Below are 23,554 nucleotides of genomic sequence, written 5' to 3'. Positions count from 1 at the left end.
ACATCGTATCAACATAAATCACGCTTTATTTTATTATATTTGGTTATTTGCTTTAAGCCCACCTAGGAAGGTAGATTTATTCTGGTACTTCGGGCCTGAAATTATATTTGTTGTTTCACGGTTAAAAATAGGAATTTGAGTTTATTGCATATATTAGTTTTTCCGTTTGAAGTGTTATATGCACTTGTCATTTGGACACCATTGGAAATTCTATTCTTTGGGGGAAAAAAATTGTATTGTCAAATTTTGTCCTCTCAAAGAAAAAAGATTGAACAGCAGTTTATAAATGAAATGCCATTTGTTTATATATTTTTGTTTTTGTTTTCTAAAAGGTGCCAATCAGTAATACAGCAAGAATTATAATAAATAGTTACACATTGGCCCCATTCATTCCTTAGCATGTATTTCTAATGTACTTTAAAAGTCTTGGTAAGTGTGAAAAATCTGAAGGTATTATCAGAGACATCAGACAGCATAAAATGTGATATAGTTGGCCTATGTTATTTAGAGTTTGTGCTGATGTATAGATTTTGGTCCAGCATAAAATGTGATAGAGTTGGCCTATTTTATATAGAGTTTGTGCTGGTGTAAGCATAGAATGTGATATAGTTGGCCTTTATTATTTAGAGTTTGTGCTGATGTATAGATTTTGGTCCAGCATAAAATGTGATAGAGTTGGCCTATTTTATGTAGAGTTTGTGCTGATGTAAGCATAGAATGTGATATAGTTGGCCTATGTTATTTAGAGTTTGTGCTGATGTATAGATTTTGGTCCAGCATAAAATGTGATAGAGTTGGCCTATTTTATGTAGAGTTTGTGCTGATGTAAGCATAGAATGTGATATAGTTGGCCTATGTTATTTAGAGTTTGTGCTGATGTAAGCATAGAATGTGATATAGTTGGCCTATGTTATTTAGAGTTTATGCTGATGTATAGATTTTGGTCCAGTATTGATCTTTTATTATCTTGGGTCTCATTTATCTTTTGTACACAATTTCACATTGATGATTTCAAGTATTTTAAAATTAAATTGTCAATGATATTGGTGAATTCATGTGTTGTCAAATCAATATTACATATACACTGTAAATGTATATAGTTTTCTCCAAAATTTTAAAGGTGTAAAATAGGGTTTGTTTTAACCTCAATCTTCCAGGCTTGTGAAAAGTACTTTGCGTGACATGCTTGCTTAATTAGGGTCTTCGCCTTTTTCAGATATTGTCAATGTCTTATATGGCTACAGGCTGTTCTCATAATGCTTTTTTTTGTCTTTGTTCCTCTAAATATTTTTTACTTTTAATTTCTTTAGCTGTTGATTAAGATAAACCTGGGAATGTTATAGGGCTTTAAAAAAACCTACCAGAGAAATGAAACTTTCAGGGCACAGCTTCAATGTAACCTTATGTCATAGGGCTCAGTCTCACAAATATAGAAACTGCATATCTATTAATCAGTTTTAAGAGCCTGTTCTTCCCATATATGTTGTGGACATTTCTTTTGTATTTTAAAGATAATTACACCTTATGTAAGTATCCTGGGTTTTGATTGGTTGATAGCCAGTGTATTTTTCACCAATTTACTGCTATCAAATGAATATCTTTCATTTTTAACGTTGCCGGGGTATATGCAAAAAGGATATGCCTTTTTTACCCTCTCTGCCATTGTATTTGCCAAAAAATACTCTATCGGACTGGAGGCTTGTAACATCACGATCATCAATGCGTTTTTATACATACAGTGTAATTAAACAGATATAGCATGTTCTTGAGGGGTATTTGCGAAAAATACCAGTCTTGTAAATGAATTTCCCTCGACTTACGGCTCACGAAATTTAACATTCTCTCGACTGGTATTTTTCGCAAATACCCCTCCTTTAACATGATATATCTGTTCATAATCTGCATTGTTATGTAAAGTTAAAAAATTATTTATAGGAAATGCCCTGGAATGGAATGGAAATTCCACCTGGTCAATGCTATTCCAACACAAATGCAATCATTATTTAATACACATATGTAGTAAAAAAACTACCAAAAACAACCCAAAAATATATTATTTAGATATGAAACTGATTGTCACTATTTTATCACAAATATTGTGGAATTATCTTTTTTTGAAATTTGGTCAAATCAGTTGACAGTGAGTGGTAAAGATGTGCTATGTATACTTAGAAAATTTCATAGAATTATGAAGTTTAGCAAGTTCATCAATCTTTTAATTTATGATACTAGTACATGATGTAATCATATTGGGACAACCTTGACAGTAAACTCTAGATATTTAGTAAAGAACGTTTTATTGCTGTCTTCAATATACTTATTTTTACTTCATATCTTCTTTGCATTTACAAATCCAACTAAGTCAATTAGTTTACTGTAAACAAAGGCAAATCTTTTGTCTGTAGAAGTGTATCTCCTTTTGCACTTAATTCCAAAGATTAAAAGAACTTAAGTCAATTGCACTGAATGGTTGGATGAGTTTCTATTTATATACTGGCTCCTAAGCGATCAGCCGTGATCTGTGGAAACCTTTGTCTGTTATAATCCAGTTCATTAACTAGGTAGATAATATTACGCTAATTTACTGTACCTGTACTCACCTGTAACGACATATAGGTACTTTACAGGCATGTTACAGGAACAAAATGGTCCATATCATTTAACTTTACTTCGTTTTGTCTTATCAAATTTCAAAAGTGTTATAATTTTATGTGTATTACATGTAGTATGAAATATATCTTTGTTATAAAGTATTACTGATATTTTATTTCTTGTGATGTAGGAAAAATGACACCAATATTGTTTTTAGAAAATACCCTTTCCTAAGAAAAATGATGTAGAAATAATTTTTTCATAGGAATAATGCCAATGTAGAGATGTGAATATCATCCATTCATAAACAGAGGTCATTCAGAATATGGTTCTTACATGGGAATTACAATGCTTTATATTCTTTAGTTTTTCATTAAAAAATGACAATTATACACCAAAGTTGTTTTTGAGAAAACATCCCTTTCCTAAGAAAAATGATTACTCCATAAAAATAATGTCAATGTCATCCATACATAACAGGGGTCAATCAGAATAAGGTATACATAACAGGGGTCAATCAGAATAAGGTATACATAACAGGGGTCAATCAGAATAAGGTATACATAACAGGGGTCAATCAGAATAAGGTATACATAACAGGGGTCAATCAGAATAAGGTATACATAACAGGGGTCAATCAGAATAAGGTATACATAACAGGGGTCAATCAGAATAAGGTATACATAACAGGGGTCAATCAGAATAAGGTATACATAACAGGGGTCAATCAGAATAAGGTTCTTCTGTAAAGTGAACAAATTAAATATTTTCTTCAGGTGTAAAAATAGGTATTTAAATTCTTTCTATCCTTTTGCTTCTCCTGAAAAAATAATTGAATTTTTTCAAGTAAAAATCAAAATCTAACTAATATTAAAATGACGTCAAGCCTGCCCTTCTTGCATTGAAAAGTATTTGGATGTCTGTATTGTATCAGAGTTGTCCCCCTTATACAGAAAATATTTTGTAAGATATGCACTAATTAAATATCAGATTTAAAAGATTTCTTACTTTCTGTTGGCATAGAAACAGATTTCTTGCGTGTATTGTCATGAAAAAGGGGAAAACTACATTTGTGCTAAATTTAGATATTAAAGGTTGTATTCTGTTGTTAAAATGAATGTTGCATTATAAATTGATTAAAATTCAATAAGGTATTTAAGGCTGCATTTTTCCCATGAATGATTTTCTGCATATTTGCGTTTGTAATACTTCTTTTGTGTGCAAATGAGGCAGTTTTTAAGTGTTGTGTGTCTAAAATCCTTGTTATTGAATTCTATCAGACTGACTGAGCCAAGAATTAGATTATCAACAGAGAAATTTCCACCTCAGAGAATTTTCCGATTGGTTGGTTACATGAGGTTTAATCTATAATGAGAGCTATGGGTTTTGGCAGTCAGTCAAGTGTAACACTCTTAATGTAGAAAATTCTGCAACTGAAAACAGACGAAATAAACAAGCAGAGAAAAACCTATAAATATATTGACGGACATATATAATCTACCTACAGGTAAATAGAAAATTTTATCTCTCTCACACATACTGTTATCAGACAATTTATTAGACTGCTTGATGTGTATTTCAAGCGGAACTTAAATACACAGTCTATTAAATGTTGATTTTGTGAAGTTTTGTTTTGTTAGTACAGTAGGAATCATACTTTGTTTTATCCAGATTTCAGGTTTGTTATGATACTAATCATTGAAGCATGTCTTGTCACACGTCGTTTGTTTTTGGCACTATTTGAGGTGAGACTATCTGTCATCCATATCTGTTTAATCATGTTAATCTTAAGATCTATTTTATACGGTTTTTATCATTAGTTTGACACTAGACTGACATAAATTTACCGTTAAATAATCCAAAAGTTTTCTAGTTTAAAGTATGATTACTTATAACAAGATTTGTTATTAATTTTAGTGCTTACAAGGGTAGAAAATCTTTGTTTTAAAAGATAATGATACATTGCACTAAAGTGTGCAACTGCATTTAGGGGATAAGAATCGATATGTTGTTTTATAATTCATGTAATATATGGTCAATGTATTTTGTTTTTAATTATTCATTATCTATTTTAAGTTATCCTCACGTTTGAGATACAAAGATGCACATTTTTTTTCTTTTTCTTTTTTTGGGGGTTGGGTGGGGTAGGGGGACATAAAGTGTAAATATTTATGTTTCTTTTCAGAAGATTAGAATAGAAAATTGTACAAAAGACCATATCCATTTACTTTTTATGTTTATTATTTATAGAATTATGGAACTTACGTATACCTTGTGTTTAAATACCAGTGATGAATATTTGTTTGTCCAGTCAAGTGACCTTTTAATACAAGAGGTCATTGTTCTCTTTGGAAAATAAAAAAAACATAGGTATGATTTTCGAATAACGGGAGATGTTGGTAATATGTCAATGTGACAGTAATCCAACAAAATTAATCTAAAGACATTTAGAGGGCATGATACATTTATTGACATTAGACTGGTGTCCAAACTATATGTCTAGGCCTAAGGTGTCTAAAATATATGTCAAGGCATATACTGCAATAAACAGTTGTCTATACTATATGTCAAGGTCTAAACTGCAATAGACAGTTGTCTATACTATATGTCAAGGCCTAAACTGCAATAGACAGTTGTCTATACTATATGTCAAGGCCTGAACTGCAATAGACATTTGTCTATACTATATGTCAAGGCCTAAACTGCAATAGACAGTTGTCTATACTATATGTCAAGGCCTAAACTGCAATAGACATTTGTCTATACTATATGTCAAGGCCTAAACTGCAATAGACAGTTGTCTATACAATATGTCAAGGCCTAAACTGCAATAGACATTTGTCTATACTATATGTCAAGGCCTAAACTGCAATAGACAGTTGTCTATACTATATGTCAAGGCCTAAACTGCAATAGACAGTTGTCTATACAATATGTCAAGGCCTAAACTGCAATAGACAATTGTCTATACTATATGTCAAGGCCTAAACTGCAATAGACAGTTGTCTATACTATATGTCAAGGCCTAAACTGCAATAGACAGTTGTCTATACTATATGTCAAGGCCTAAACTGCAATAGACAGTTGTCTATACTATATGTCAAGGCATATACTGCAATAAACAGTTGTCTATACTATATGTCAAGGTCTAAACTGCAATAGACAGTTGTCTATACTATATGTCAAGGCCTAAACTGCAATAGACAATTGTCTATACTATATGTCAAGGCCTAAACTGCAATAGACAGTTGTCTATACTATATGTCAAGGCCTAAACTGCAATAGACATTTGTCTATACTATATGTCAAGGCCTAAACTGCAATAGACAGTTGTCTATACTATATGTCAAGGCATATACTGCAATAAACAGTTGTCTATACTATATGTCAAGGTCTAAACTGCAATAGACAGTTGTCTATACTATATGTCAAGGCCTAAACTGCAATAGACAATTGTCTATACTATATGTCAAGGTCTAAACTGCAATAAACAGTTGTCTATACTATATGTCAAGGTCTAAACTGCAATAGACAGTTGTCTATACTATATGTCAAGGCCTAAACTGCAATTAACAATTGTCTATACTATATGTCAAGGCCTAAACTGCAATAGACAGTTGTCTTTACTATATGTCAAGGCCTAAACTGCAATAGACAGTTGTCTATACTATATGTCAAGGCCTAAACTGCAATAGACAGTTGTCTATACTATATGTCAAGGCCTAAACTGCAATAGACAGTTGTCTATACTATATGTCAAGGCCTAAACTGCAATAAACAGTTGTCTTTACTATATGTCAAGGCCTAAACTGCAATAAACAGTTGTCTTTACTATATGTCAAGGCCTAAACTGCAATAGACAGTTGTCTATACTTTATGTCAAGGCCTAAACTGCAATAGACAGTTGTCTTTACTATATGTCAAGGCCTAAACTGCAATAGACAGTTGTCTATACTATATGTCAAGGCCTAAACTGCAATTAACAATTGTCTATACTATATGTCAAGGCCTAAACTGCAATAGACAGTTGTCTTTACTATATGTCAAGGCGTAAACTGTATAGACAGTTGTCTATACTATATGTCAAGGCCTAAACTGTAATAGACAGTTGTCTTTACTATATGTCAAGGCCTAAACTGCAATTAACAATTGTCTATACTATATGTCAAGGCGTAAACTACAATAGACAGTTGTCCATACTATATGTCAAGGCCTAAACTGCAATAGACAGTTGTCTATACTATATGTCAAGGCCTAAACTGCAATAGACAGTTGTCTATACTATAAGTCAAGGCCTAAACTGCAATTAACAATTGTCTATACTATATGTCAAGGCCTAAACTGCAATAGACAGTTGTCTTTACTATATGTCAAGGCGTAAACTGTATAGACAGTTGTCTATACTATATGTCAAGGCCTAAACTGTAATAGACAGTTGTCTTTACTATATGTCAAGGCCTAAACTGCAATTAACAATTGTCTATACTATATGTCAAGGCGTAAACTACAATAGACAGTTGTCCATACTATATGTCAAGGCCTAAACTGCAATAGACAGTTGTCTATACTATATGTCAAGGCCTAAACTGCAATAAACAGGTACTTATACTATTTTTTTTCTCTAAGACCATGGGAAGTTTCATATTGGTGTCTCAGGTACCTTTATGCTTTACATCTTCAACATAACACTCAATTAGGGTGTTTGTCTTCAGGGATGATTTTTCACCTACTGGTTTTTTGTAGATTAATTATTTGAAATAGGTTAGTTAATACTCTTTACTTACACAATGTCATTGCTGAGGGATAAAAAGAATCAGTCAACAAATATTTATAAGTCATAAACAGTTTGTATTTACTATTGTAAATAAAAAATATAAAATAAAAAAATGTAGAATTTATCTGTTAACAGTTTCCAATCAAATGTTTGTAGATTATGTGTATAATTCCATGAATGAAAGAGGATAATAATAAATGTAAACACACCCTATTTAGTCCTATTATCACTTTATACCTACTGTTGAGTGACGTCTGTAATGAAAGTCATCACTTGGTGGGTCTTAGATTCATATGATAAAAGTACTAAAAATATCTGGTTTTATAAGCATTCTTAATAAGTCAAGTTCTATATTTAGTTGGAAAATACTTGTACATGTATCTTGTAAAATGCAGACAATATTTTTATAGTGTACAATTTTTTGGCAAATTTTCTACATTTACAGCAATCCTCTATATTGGAATCCAGCATCAATTGAAAATAATATTACATAACCATTCATTGTTCAGATGCTAGGGGATTGTGGATACTGTCAGGCGCAAAACTAAAATGAAAATGTTTCAAGTCATTGGTTAAAATTATAAAATGTTGAGTTAAGTCATTGTTTGGAATTATAAAATGTTGAGTTAAGTCATTGGTTGGAATTATAAAATGTTGAGTTAGTCATTTGTTGGAATTATAAAATTTTGAGTTAAGTCATTGGTTGGAATTATAAAATGTTGGACAAATTCATTGGTTGAAATTATAAAATTTTGAGTTCAGTCATTGGTTAGAATTTTGTTGTACAAAGTCATTGGTTGGAATTATAAAATGTTGGACAAAGTCATTGGTTGGAATTATAATATGTTGGACAAAGTCATTGGTTGGAATTATAAAATGTTGGACAAAGTCATTGGTTGGAATTATAAAATGTTGGACAAAGTCATTGGTTGGAATTATAAAATGTTGAGTTAGTCATTTGTTGGAATTATAAAATTTTGAGTTAAGTCATTGGTTGGAATTATAAAGTGTGGGACAAAGTCATTGGTTGGAATTATAAATGTTGAGTTATGTCATTGGTTGGAATTATAAAATGTTGAGTTAGTCATTGGTTGGAATTTTAAAATATTGGGTAAAGTCATTGGTTGGAATTATAAAATGTTGAGTTCAGTCGTTGGTTGGAATTATAAAATGTTGAGTTCAGTCATTGGTTCAAATTTTAAAATGTCGGGTAAAGTTATTGGTTTGGAATTATAAAATGTTGAGTTCAGTCATTGGTTGGAATTATAAAATGTTTGGTACAGTCATTCGGTTGAATTTTGCAATGTTAAATAAAGTCATTGGTTTGAATTATAAAATGTTTTAGATTGCTGTAAACATATTACAGGGTTTTGGTAATTTGATTCTGAATACAGATAACTTTGTCTACCTTTCTATTGTTAGATGACAATTTTTTTTCCTGGAATTATTTAATTTTTATTCTGAGAATTCAGAACCACAGTAAAAACAAAAAGAGCAAAAAAGTATCTTAATCTGGTAATTGTCTAGTCAGTTTTTCTTGAAGGTAAAATACTTAATTACGATTTTTTCTATTTTAATTGTAGATTTTAACTTGTCTATGTTAAACACTTTTTTTTTCACTAATTGGAGTTCATTTGTCAATCATTCATGAACTTTTAAGAAAACTTTGCCAGTTTTGACTAAATGTTCTGATCTCACATAGATGTCTCTTTTTGATTCTTAGGTAGTGAAGCATTATTTATGATCTATAGGTAAAAATAGATGGGAAGCAAATGTCAATGTGATAGAACCAAACAACACATTTAGTACATCAAAATACATCTTTCTTTGCAACTTTATTTTGGTGATGTGTATAATCAGTTTTGGGAAACAAACCAAAAAATAATAATCTCCCTTTGAAACGAGTGTCCACAAGTTAAGTCCAATTAAAATTTATCTGAATTTTTGAGAATTCTGAAATATTCAATGACACCCTGCAAACTTTGATAAAATTTCCCGTAATATTAATTAATGGTTAATAGATTACTGATTAATGGTTGCTTCATAATGTCTTGCACATATTAAGTGAAAGACATATTTTTAAAACACATTTTCTGTAATTCATTCTGAAACATTATTTTTTTTTCATTTCTAGATGAAAAGGGTTTCAAAATAATTAAGAATAGACATGTGATCAAGTGAAATAATTTTTTATTTTATCAAGTTTTTAGAATGAGACAGTGACTCTTACATACCATATAGGCCAAATGTAGAGATTTCAGTAAAATTAGCAGATTAATTTTGACTTCAACCAGTTAGGCCTAGGTAGCATAGAACGCTCCCCTTCTATATCAAAAACAATATATCTGTTATTTGTTATAACAAACATTCACAGTTACAAGAACTGTTTTGCCTGTTTTCATTAAATTTGATTAAACTTTAATATATGCTAATATATAGTGATGGCATTAAAAGAACGCTGATACATATATTTCAAAAATAGAAGTGTTTTTTATCTTGTCTTTGTTTTTTTTAACTTTTATTCAATGTGATAATAGCTATTAAATGCTTATTTGAATTTTTTAACTAAAAACAGGGACCTTATTACAACTACTCCTTAATAAAGTGTTATTTGACTTTCTAGCTGTGAGACTGTTACACAACTGTTGCTGTTTGAATGCTACTCCAATTTATTATCACTCTTTCAAGGCTATTTTATTTTTATTTGGTTTGGACTAATCATGGAAGTATTATATTGACAGGAACTCCAACAAGCGGACTTCAAACATTTAAAGTGCGATGCCGCAAAATCGTTAAGTATCTGTAAATTAGCTCGACATGTCTTATGGATGCATGGGTTCTGATCAAATTTTTGGAACCTCGTGAATGATCGTAATTACGGAACATACCGAAATAATCAGATGTGTACTTGATTGTCAAGGAAATGAATTTACCGACCATGTGAATGACAAATATGTCAGTTTTGACGGGTTTTGCTGCTTAAAAACAAATAAAAAGAAAAGTAATGAAATCTGTTTTCACCAAAAATAAAAACAAAAAACAAAAAAACTGAAGAGTAAAAATACTCACAAGCCATAAACATTTCAGTTTAAGTTGCAATCAATTTCAAAATAGTAAGATTTTTATTCATGAGAAAGCCATTGGCTAGACACGCGTAACTGTTGTATACATGTTAGGCTTGAAAATCATGAAATACTCATGTAAAGTAAACGGAAAAGTTTTTATCAGTAATTATTATCAGGTTTTACTGCTAACTTTGACAAATATTTTAATGAAGTGTTTAATGAAAGAATTTCCAAAAATTTAATCCAAAAGTTGGCCGGGGAGGGGGGGGGGACGGGGTTAAAGGGCTTTGATATCAAATATTTTGATTTATTGTTCACTGAAAGTCCAAAGGCAAATATTTCATGCAATTTAACAAGAAACAGAAACATAAATTGCTTAGCATACAGTGTAAGATGTTTCAGAACTGTTAAGCTTTTAGACACGCGTAACTGTTATATACATGTTAGGCTTGAAAATCATGAAATACTCATGTAAAGTAAATGGAAAAGTTTTTATCAGTAATTATTATCAGGTTTTACTGCTAACTTTGACAAATATTTTAATGAAGTGTTTAATGAAAGAATTTCCAACAAAAATTTAATCCAAAAGTTAGCCAGGGAGGGGGGGGGGGGGGGACGGGGTTAAAGAGCTTTGATATCAAATATTTTGATTTATTGTTCACTGAAAGTCCAAAGGCAAATATTTCATGCAATTTAACAAGAAACAGAAACATAAATTGCTTAGCATACGGTGTAAGATGTTTCAGAACTGTTAAGCTTTTAAACACATAAATAAATTCTAAATTGGTTTCCACTATAAAAAAAAAATAAACTACTTAGGGTCCATCATGGTGATCATTCTTTAAATGCATCCAGAAATATTAAAAAACGTCCGTAAAAATAAATCTGTCAGACGTCAGATTACTCTCTCGGACTAGGTTGAATGTTTAAGGTTGTTTACAACTTTGGAATTATCATAAAAGGTGTAACAATTCATCTGCATGTCTCGTAACCTGATATTGCTATGTAGAGGTCATCACATGCGTGTTATTATTAACCTCTTTTAGTCTTTAAAACATATTTGATAAGTAAGTTAATAACATTTTACAATAGAGAAAACCATAAATATTTGTGTAACACTCGATAAAAGTTTACAATCTTTAACTTAAAATTTTAGTTATCTGGCACCATCTGGCACACTACAAGCCCATCACATTATTTTCTGAAAACACTCAAGAATAATGTAATTTTCATAATCGGATATTTCCCGATTTCAAAGTTCCGATCCCCACAAAGGAGTTATCACGTACTTGACAAACTGAGTCGGAACCTTTTATTTTCTTAAAGAAATCAGTGGGATGGGAATGTGCTAACTTTTCGTTGGGAGATCCTGTCAATATGATACTTCCATGGACTAATTAACTGCTAGTCCCCCAGGGTGTCATCAGTTTATTGTCAACATACCTTCCTGAAACTCTCAGATGATTGATTAATTTTGAAATTATTAAAAAAACTCAGGTTCCTACTCCCTCATGGTCAAGAGACCTTGTGTGGACATTCGATTTATATCCCTCAGGTTCCAACTCCCTCATGGTCAAGAGACCTTGTGTGGACATTCGATTTATATCCCTCAGGTTCCAACTCCCTCATGGTCAAGAGACCTTGTGTGGACATTCTATTTATATCCCTTTGTGTCATAGCCCCTCAAGTATTTATACATCCTTATGTAAACTTTTGGAATATTTTTGTTCACCAGTCAAGTCAGAAAATTGAAACTTAACTTGACTTTATTATACAAATGGAGATTTTCCTTTTTCTATTTTGACAATATTTAAACAGTTTTAACACCAACAAATGTATGCCATTAATTTAAAGTTATTTTTTTAGATAAAAGAGTGAAACGCTCTGATAAAAAGAGGGATCACTTAGTACATTAATGATGGATTCGTCTAAGATATAATATAAGAAAGAAAAATAAAATAATGTTTGCAAATATCATCTGGTCTCTACCGAAATTTTTGTTCATCAACCAGTCATATATGCATCATTTGAGATGACCATTTGTATAAATTTGAATAAAAACCAAAAACTACCATTTCTTTATAAGTGTTCTTTTGTATCTCATGGGCTCCTTATTGTTTTTGCACATGGCTGCATTAAGTATCAGAACCCATATGAGTGTTCTGTGAAGGATTGGTCATCAAGGTTACGAAACATACTTGTTTGCTTGTTTGCTTGTTTGCTTGTTTAGAAATCTGTTTGACATGTTTATTTTAAAACTATACACAGCAGGATATATATATATCCCCTCCCCTGACTTTTATTTTCAGATGTGTTTACATCAATGAGGAGTGAGAGTTCAATCAATGAGGTCACTATCACACCTCTGCCTGTTGACCATATATGATTAAAAACCAATCTTCGTTTTTTTTTATATTGAAACATTTAATCAAAATAAATATGCTTTTCCTTAATAGTATGACATTTCATGGTGTTAATTTGAAAAATCAAATACCTTTGTTTTGGTTCATTCAATGATGTAAATACATCATCCCAATATTACACCTGCGCCTGCTTGACCATTGCATGAAGTCCGTATTCCGTAATATCATATATCTTCTGAGGTATTCAGGTGTTTTACCTTCCTGCCTTTCTATGTCTCTGTAAAACATACTAAATGCTTTAAACTCGTCATGTGTACATAACAATGAATATGAATCTTTTGAAATTACCAAAACAAATATCATAGTGAGAGTTCCATCAATGAGGTCACTATCACACCTCTGCCTGATGACCATTGCATAAACTAAGACCAATGTGGATAGAATATAATCATCTTAGAATAATTAAATACTGTAGGTATAATTACGTTCTACTTAGTATATAAGTCATCAGCAAAATCGTCTCATTTCTAATACTTTTGTACATCGGAATAGTTGATATACTTTTGTACACCTGGATAGCTGATATACCTTTGTACATCGGGATCATTCATTGATATACTTTTGTACACCTGGATAGTTGATATACTTTTGTGCATTGGGATAGCTAATATACTTTTTTCATCTGGAAATTTAATAAACTTTGTACACCTGGATAGTTGATATACTTTTGAACATCAGGATAACTGATATACTATTGTACATTTGGACAGTAGATGTACATATTTACATTTGTACAGTTTAATTATGAAATGAGACCTGCTCAAATAACTGAACATCTTCAGCCTGAAGCATAAAGATAAGCAACAAATATGGTGAGTACAGAATTTTGGACTTGGTTTTTAAGGGATGCCTAAAATTTACTTATTTTTTCAGTCAATCATTATTTAGACTTGGATAGGGGGTCACTAAAAATATACACCACCAGGTGGTGTATATTTTTTGTCAGTCCATATCACAGTCATTTTATGTTATCTATTAGATAAAATATCTGACTAACTAACTAAAGAGTTATCTTCCAGGATTTTTTTTAAGGGAGGGCACGGGTGGGTTGGGATATAACTTTAATGGTCATAAAATGTAATCCTTTTGATACAATATATGAAATTTAGAATGGAAACGGGGAATGTGTCAAAGCGACAACAACCCGACCATAGAGCAGACAACAGCTGAAGGCCACCAATGGGTCTTGAATGTAAAGGTAAACTCCCTCAGCCTGAGGCATCCTTCAGATGGCCCCTAAACAAATATGTTTACTAGTTCAGTGATAATGGACATCATACTAAACTCTGAATTATAGCTCACTTGCTAGTTTAACTTTATAGTTATATGTCAGGATTTTTTATGATTTTTCTTATGTTTTATTATATGGCTTCAAAAATGAATGCCATATTTATAAATGTCCCTAAGTGTATGACAAGTTTTTAACATATACATTGTATAGTCATTCAATTTTAAAGGTAGTCTTTCTAGTCTAAATTATTAAAGTTAATGTATTTGTATCTCACAGACACCTTGTTGTTTTTGTGAATGGCTGTATTAAGTGTCATATCTGTAAAGGATAAGTTAATAAGGTTACCAAACATACCTGATACTAACATTTGTTTGCATAAAAGTCATTCAACATTTTTATTCTAAAACAGTGAATGCTATTTTAGGCTGCTTTGACATTCTAAAATTAAACATTCAGTCACTATAAATATGGTCTCATTCAAGATGATATTTTATGGTGTTAATTTGAAAAAATCAAATACCTTTATAGTATATTTAATGATGTAAACACATCACCCGCAATATCACACCTCTTCCTGATTGACCATTGCATGAGCTAAGACCAATGTAGATAGCGTATGACCACCTTTGAATATAAATACTGAAATCATCAGCAAAATCATCTCATTTCTAATACTTTTGTACACCTGGACAGTACATATATCACTGTGCATCTGATCAGTTGCTACACCCTTATCTGGATAGCAGATATACTTATGTACATTTGTAAAGTTTTATTATGAAAGTGTAACATGTTAAAATAACTGAGCATCCTCTGACAGCCTACTGCATAAAGAAAACCTTTTGACCTCAAGTGACAATGGTGGTGAGTGTATAGAATTTTAGACTTATTTTTTTCAGAGATGGAAAATGAAAAATTTGTAGAGCTGATATATGTTTGTACATCTGGATATACTTTTGTATGTCTGGATAACTTGTATATTCTTTTGTAAACCTGGATAACTGATATAGATTAGTACACCTGGATAGTTGGTATACAATTTTACATCTGGATAGTTTGTATACATTTGTACATCTGGATAGTTGGTATACATTTGTACATCTGGATAACTGATATACATTTGTACACCTGGATAGTTGGTATATATTTGTACTTCTGGATAGTTGGTATATATTTGTACCTCTGGATAGTTGGTATATATTGGTTAACTGGATAGTTGGTATATATTTGTACATCTGGATAACTGATTTACAATTGTACACCTGGATAGTTGGTATATATTTGTACATCTGAATAGTTGGTATATATTTGTACATCTGGATAGTTGGTATATATTTGTACATCTGGATAGTTGGTATATATTTGTACAACTGGATAGTTGGTATACATTTGTAGATCTGAATAACTGATATACTTTTGTACATCTGGATTATTTAGAACATCTAGATTGTTAGTATACTTTTGTACATAATGGAAAGCTGATATACACTAGACAGTTGGTATACTTTTGTATATCTGGATAACTAATATACATTTGTACATCAAGACAGTTTTTAATCTGAAATTTAGACCTGTTAATATAACTGAACATCCTCTGCCTGCAGTATAAAACTGTTGACCTCAAGTGACAATGATAGTCAGTGTATAGCATGTAGGATGACTTTTAGAGATGCACACAATAACACTTTTTATCCACTCAACCATTAAGACTGGGAGGGGTTATAACTTTCATCAGTCCATGCCTCAGTCATAGCATGTTAACTTAACTACGGGATACCATAAATGCATATAAGCTAGTCAAACTATAGAAATATCTGTCAGGAACTTTGACAGTTCTGCTTTCATGAACATATAGGTTCAAAAATAAAAGTTTGAAGACAGAGTTAAATGCATTAACTTGAAACTATTTTTCGGTAGTAATTTTTCATAGGAAGAATTCCAATTTCTAAGCTTTATATTATACCATCCACACATCTGACAAGTTTTTTTTATTACAGTCAAATGGCTAGATTTAGTATCAAACTCCTTTCTGAGTGATCTATGCAGGATTGGTCAATACTAAGGTTAAAGGACTTTCTTGAGAGTTTCTCATGTATAGAGTATATTGAACTTTAGTGCTTCTGATTGCTTAATATATTACACATAAGCTGTGTAATCTTGAAATTTTAAGATTGTTCTAAAAGCATTATTTTGTGAAATGAATATTGTTTTCTGTAATAAGATTATGTGCTGACATTATTTTGGCTGATTAAGGGTATGAACTCAGACTTTTTAGTGGTCCCTCTTATTTTCTATCGGCAGAAGCATTCCTATTGTACTAATAAATCTCTATTAAACATGGCAAATTACATAAGTTTTAAGATGCTATTTTATGTGGACAAATCTAAACATTTTTACTATAAAAGTATTTCTACAGAATAGGTACATTACAACATTATGAGAATCGGCAGAATAATTAATATCCATATTAGGTATATTTTTTTTTGTAATTAAAATTAATAGAGAAAATTTTTCAATTAAGCTTGTGTGTAATTTGAGCGTAATTACACAGTATAATGTTTCCCTGTAACATGTGATCAGACGGCCATTATCTAGCCTTATCTTTACAGTTTATTGATTCCTCAGTCACGGCTTACGTTCTACTTCATTAGATCCTATAGACCTCCTTTGTTTCGCTATAGCTACCGAGACATGTTGAGCGAACGTGACATTTGATAACAGCTTGCTTCGATATATTTACCGATTTTTTTTTCACAACAGTTTTTTGAAGTTTGGGGAATATATATTTATGGTATTTTGATTAAACAGAACTATAACAATAGAAAATTTATATAATGCAATAAAATAATTTTTTTTTAATAAATGTACTGCAAAAAAAACCAATCATAAATGCAATAAAAACACTTGAACAAAATCTGTTTGCAATTATTTAAATAATCTGACATTGGATTTTTAAAATGATTTGCTTGATAAGACCTGTTTTGATACAAATTAACTTAAAAATCAAGCTAATAGTCTGTTCTTTTATTTGTGATATGTGTAGAAATAAAGAGGAAGAGTGATACATTTTTTCTTTTTATCAGAAATATTATCTATAGGGGGATGGTAGTGTTATGGTTGAAGTAAATCAACAAAGGAACTGTAAACACAAAGTAAATAAACAGTAAGAGGTTTTATTAACTGAAGAGCATGTTGTCAAAGCTTATAAACAGATTACAGTAAGACTCCTGATTGTAAAATTGATTCTATTTGTCATATAGATTGGTGTTAAAGACTGCCTATTGTCAGACAAGCTAATTATCAAGTTCCATCTTAGGTAATCCCTGATAAATCACCTGTAATTTGTCACATCTGATTGACTCTGCAGGTGGGTCAGGTGTGTCAACACTTTTTATCAGCAGTTGTATAATTGTCTCCCTTGGTTGATTACACGGATGTCAAATGTATTATCATATGGCATTTGTTGATTTAATGGTAAGGTGTATTTTTTTCTGTATAATTTTTTAACTTGCATGTTATATAAAGACAATTTGCTAAACTCACGTATTCATTAATTTGCATCGAAAACTAAAAATTAATTGGGTTCCAACGAAACTGCAAAAATAATCTCAAAATTTTAAATTAATATTGATAGATTTTCAAATTAATTATAGGTCTTTAAATAGTTCAACATACTTTAAGAAGATGCTAGATAAATATTCTTGCTTTATTTTGATACAATTGTATCAACATTTTGTATTTTTGCATTAAAAAAGAAATAACAGAGGACTAAGTTCAGCATTTTATACTTGAATGTGTTTTATGAAAGTGTAGAGTTAAATTAATGTTTTCCTTTAAGAAGGATTTTTTGGAAGTATCAAAATGGAAAACTTCTTGACACAAATAAATTTTCAGTCCTCTGACATCATCTCTTCAATTTCAGGGATGACATCATAAATATTTGAATTTTAAATAAAATGATTTTTTCAGTTTATCATTTATAGATATTAAGATATAACTTACACTTGGAGAGAGTTTAAAACACCTCATTTGAACAATCTCATAGAAAGTTCAATGATTGTTTAGTTTAAATAATGACCATATTTGTAATGATTATGAAACAAGGTCTTCACTTTTATATGAATAATTAAAAAAATACTAAAAGGGGATTGGAGGGAGGGGTGACTGTCAGTGAGACAGCAATCCAACAATAAGCCTAAGTTTACTTTTTCTGCAACTTTTTATACATATATATGAATAATTTTTCATTTGGTGCAGCAAGAAAAAGTAAACCAAGTTCTTTTGACGTCTTGATACTTTTTAATCAAAGGAAATACAAGTTCATTGTATGTTTTCAGTTTAAGGGGTATATCCATTATCACCAGTCACCCATGAATTGCAACCATGAAATGCACATAATATATAATTTGCATTTAATTTTAAAGCCTTTTTACACTCATAATATTAAGGATTATGCCAACCATGAAGGTCTCATATCACCTTGATAAATATGTTTTTTTATTTAGGTTTTTGTCATTGAATTTTTATAATGAAATTTTATATTAAACCTTTAATACTTTTAAATCTAGATAAAGATTTTATTATGTGAAGTCAAAAAAAGAATAAAGTGCCACAATTATTGAATAAAAAGCTTAAAATTCAACCTCAAATTGAACATAAAAACCACATTAATTTCTAAGTGATAAAAATGAATGATGTGCCTTAATGAAAACATTTTTTAAGTGACAGGATCGATTAACAAGGAAAGGGGATAATTGTCCCAAAACAAAATGTTCCGCTATAATGCATTTGACTAAAGATCTCTTCAACCGCTTCATAGAACATAGCGGGTCTTTTATTTACCAATTCAATACCCGGTACCATGTACTGTAGGGGTATTTAATACCGTGGTATTTAACTCAAATAATGGATTTTGCATGCAATATTAAGAATCGTCAAAGCGTGACTTTTTCTAATAAGGCAGGAAATAACTTCATTTAACAAACAAACACTAACTATTTACATTTTTGTTGGAGTAATACTGTGAGGCAATTTGTCGTAGGTTTAGGTTATAATACTAATGGATTCAATCGTAGTAGGGAGTTTCATCGGATGCTGACCTATCTATTGTGAAAGGTAAATAGCCTTTACATGCTTGCTTTCATTTTACTAGTGCTGCTGCGAAAGTGTTGACAGTTATTCTTTTGTAAGGTTATATAACAAAACTTGGAATTATGTAAGAGTTCTTTTGATTTGAAACTGTATAATATTATAGAAAAAATTCTTGTTTCAGGCATCTTATATTATAAAAATGACAATAATAACACTTCTGTATAACTATTATAGATTGCATTAGAAATAAATGGTAAAATTTAGTTAAAATTAAAACTGAAAGAATGGAAAGTTGTGGAAATTTTACATATATTTTGATTACATTTGCATATATTGGATTTAACTTTTAGTTGGGATTTAGATGGCAACCCTGTATCTGCAATTGCATTCCTTAAAAAGAAAATGTTTTTGTTTATCAAACTGCTTGATTTGTTGCAAAATCCAATATAAATTTCTTCTTCTTATTGCAACAGATCTGTGTTGATAGAGTTATCTCCCATGTTCAAATTTCAGGTTTTTTTTATGTACAAATAATTCTATAATTAAGGGTATATATGTACAGCAATGAGTTAAAATTTATTGTATACAGATGTTGGTTGTTGACTTAACCCGATTTTCATGGTTCGTCTGCTGTTTTTTTAAAGCTGGATTTTCTCACTGGGTAATAAGAATCTTAAAAATTTTGGACACTTACAGAAAAAACATATCAGAAAGTGCTAGAGGTGAAAACAGTCAGTTAGAATGGGCTATAGGTGAAAACAGTCAGTTAGAATAGGCTAGAGGTGAAAACAGTCCTCTAGAATGGGCTAGAGGTGAAAACAGTCAGTTAGAATGGGCTATAGGTGAAAACAGTCAGTTAGAATAGGCTAGAGGTGAAAACAGTCCGTTAGAATGGGCTAGAGGTGAAAACAGTCAGTTAGAATGGGCTAGAGATGAAAACAGTCCGTTAGAATGGGCTAGAGGTGAAAACAGTCAGTTAGAAAGGGCTAGAGGTGAAAACGGTCAGTTAGAAAGGGCTAGAGGTGAAAACGGTCAGTTAGAAAGGGCTAGAGGTGAAAACAGTCAGTTAGAAAGGGCTAGAGGTGAAACAAGAAAGTAAGAGTGACAAAAGATGAAAAAGTCCTTGAATGAGCTAAAGGTGAAAAAAAAGAATCATTTATAATCCTTATTTTTCACTCTATGGGCTGTGAAACTCTTTGTGTTGGCTTGTATGTGTATATATGTTATAATGGTTCATACTTACCATTGAGAAAATTTGCAATTATCTGTCAATTACTGTATATGTATTGTATTGAACAGATGAGGAGTGGTAAATACCAGACAAGAAAAAGGTTCAATTTCAAAAGTTTGTTTTGCAAAGGTAATTTCGTCCCTAGACTACAATATGGATATCTGATATAAGAAAATTAATGAATATAATATACCCAAGATATCAAAACTCAGGATATTTCCATAAGTCACACAGTCTTTGCCCTCCACCTACAGGCCATTAGAATTGAACTAAAACTTTTGTTAAAATCTGCTTTGGGCCTGTAAATTAAATAGATAATCATGAAGATTACTTTAAGGTATAATGCTTATAACAGTTTTCTTTCAATATCACTAGAAAGTCTACTTGCAGAGCTTAGACATAAATGGTCGTTACTCATGATCTTATTTCTGGTTTATGGACTGTTGATTATTTTGTCTGATCATCCATCCGTATCAGGTTAATGTATTTAATCAAGTTTGTTTACCAGGAAGTGGCCAATGTCACATCAACTGGAAACTTAGTAAACATGTTCATTATAAATTATAATGTAAATTAAAAAAAAAATCCAAAATAAGTTTTGCCTCTTATTTTTCGGTTCACTAATCGTAGAAATGTGAAACCAGTTCATCCTCAGGTTAAAGTGTTTCATTAAAGTCGTTAACCATGAAGTTCACAGGGGTCACATCAACTTGAAACATAGTAACATGTTCATTATCACGGTTCACTGAAAATGGAATTTTGATAGCATGAAGTCAGTACATACAAGTTAAAGTTTTGTTATACTGTATGACTAAGGATGAATGGATGATGATGTTTTACCCCAAGAAACAACTTAATGTTTGCAGTTCAGGAAAGAAACTGAATTACAGTTAGAAATATCGTCAGTGTATTTTTTGGTAAGTATTTTTAAATTAGATTTAAATGTGAATGTACTGATGTACCTATAGTTGTAAACATAACCTTAAGTGATATAAAATTTATAAAATATACTGGTAAAATTACAACTTGTACAATGGCTTTGTCATTACAGTAACTGTTTTGTAAGTTCAAGTGGGTAATCTAGCTGTTAAAGAGGTTTTTTTAGTTTATACCAGTGAAATGAAATGTTTACAAACAGAAAATGATGAAAATTTTAATTCTTTTGGGTCTAAAATATGAAGCAGGATGAAGTACAAATTATTAAACTAATATGTTGTTGTAATTATACCCGTACTTTTTGAGAGAAAAATTAAGCAAACCAAATATTATTTGCGATCAGTTCATGAAGAGAAATAGTCGTTTGAGTATTAAGTATTTGGAAACCAGAAATAAAATAAGGAGATGAATGTAAGTGGTATGATATCCAATTAAACAACTTTTCACCTTAGTCTAAATGTAAGCAACTATATATATAAGTCGCAATGTAACAACCACAAAATTTAGTAAAACTACTTATGTAATTTTGTTAAAACTTATTTTTCCGTAAAAAAAACCCCAGAAATTATGTGAATCATCTTTTTGTGTTAGAAAAAAACCATTAAAATCATTGGTCCATGAAGCATAAACAAACTTTACATTGTACAAATAACATGACCAGGGATTGTACAAAAAAGTTACCTTTATTTCATTAGAATTGATAACCTATTTTAATTATTACCTGCATAAATACACAGGCAAATTTTTACATTAGAAGAAGGGTCAACATCAAAAGACCTACAGGTGGATCAACATTTCCCCAATTATGACTTTTGGTCAAGTTTTGATATGCAAACAGATGCACTTCCTTTTATTCCTGTTGTAAAAATATGCCTCACAAGGTTCATTTGCTTTTCTTGCATCAGTTTTCATTTTTTGTTTCTGTGCCTCACAAAAAATGTGCAAATGGAGGGAGAGCCCTTGCTGGCATGTCAGTTATCTGGTTTTCAATTTAATTCAGGCATGTGATTGCAGTTTTGTGAAGAATTTTTATAGGATTTTATTCTAGTTAAATGTAATTGTCAACTAACTTTATCTGAGTCTCTCTGATATTCAATAGAGACATCAAAACACTCAGTCATGAAATTTAACTATTGTTAACAAAATCTGTACTATTTGTGAATTTTCATGGTCAGTGACTTCTCAGAATTTTAAACAAAAATCATTATAATCATACTGTCATAATCGTGTATCTTGAATAACCAACTATATTTTATTTGTTTACCTTTTCAGAAGTCTCAGCATGACAGATAACATAGGAAATGAAGACGCTTACACATACGATGGCCACGTTTACAAATGTTTTAGATGTGGGAAAACTTATAATAGAAAATCATTCCTACAAAACCATCAATGTCACATTTGTCCTCTTTGTGATAAGTTGTTCGTGTCTTCACAGAACCTAAAATCACATAGCTGTGCCATGACTTCATGTGATGACTGCAAAAGGAGCTTCAAATCAACAAAAACTCTTTCCAATCATAAATGCACATATTGCAAGCATTGTTCTACAGTCTTTAGTTCTTTTCAAAAACTGAATCAACATTTACAGCATTATAAGGTTTCTATAGATGCAACTGAACCAGAGAAGAAACAACAAGCCGAAAAAAGAAAAACTAAATCACTAAAAACAAATATGTGCAGTATGGGTGTTGAAATGAAAGCAGCAGAAAGTGACTGGCAGTTGGATGGAAATATAGTTAAGATAAAGGAAGAAACTCTGAGTGATACTAATGAACAAGATGGGCTAAATATGCCAAATGTAAAAATAAATAAACATATGTCTTATAGGACACCATGCCCCTGCTTCCACTATCACATTTAAAATGTGTGTCAAAAATATGGCTTTTGAACCACACAGCAAGTAGAGCAAGTGGTCTATGTTGTCCTATGGTCTGATATTAAAATCGTATTAAAAAAAATCTTTGAGAGATTATTGTTTTTTTTAACAAACTTAGTACTGACTGCTCCACAGAATTGCCAGTACAATACTATTTGGTTGAAGAAAAAAAAATGTTGATACTTTTTTTTAGCTTACCTGTTCCTTTAGTAGTTATTGCCCTTTAGAGCCTCTAGTTTTATTTTCTAATGATATATATACACGGGAACAATTGTTTTTGCAGGAAATTTGCCATATTTTTCAACTATTAAGTATGGAAAATAACCAGGTGT

General features: G+C 31.0%; 1 protein-coding gene across 6 annotated transcripts in view; it reads left to right on the top strand.

Moving 5' to 3' along the window:
* The window catches only part of LOC139501389 (uncharacterized), a 58,881-nt gene that overhangs the window by 16,552 nt on the left and 18,775 nt on the right, over nt 1-23,554 (top strand). Inside the window, exons 1-2 of one of the 6 annotated variants that reach the window (XM_071290437.1) lie at nt 21,210-21,324; nt 22,616-23,144. The exons of 2 other annotated variants lie outside the window; for them this stretch is intronic. In XM_071290437.1, the coding sequence (XP_071146538.1) occupies nt 22,626-23,144 (519 nt within the window). In that variant the 5' untranslated portion in view covers nt 21,210-21,324; nt 22,616-22,625. Of the gene's footprint in view, nt 1-3,794; nt 4,100-4,167; nt 4,271-19,021; nt 19,201-21,209; nt 21,325-22,615; nt 23,145-23,554 lie in introns of those variants that run through there. 3 more of the 6 variants (XM_071290440.1, XM_071290442.1, XM_071290441.1) reach the window with 3 other exon arrangements.

This window comes from Mytilus edulis, chromosome 13 (genome assembly GCF_963676685.1).
Source record: "Mytilus edulis chromosome 13, xbMytEdul2.2, whole genome shotgun sequence".
NCBI classification, from domain to species: domain Eukaryota; kingdom Metazoa; phylum Mollusca; class Bivalvia; order Mytilida; family Mytilidae; genus Mytilus; species Mytilus edulis.
This window is presented reverse-complemented; position numbering and strand designations above follow the sequence as displayed.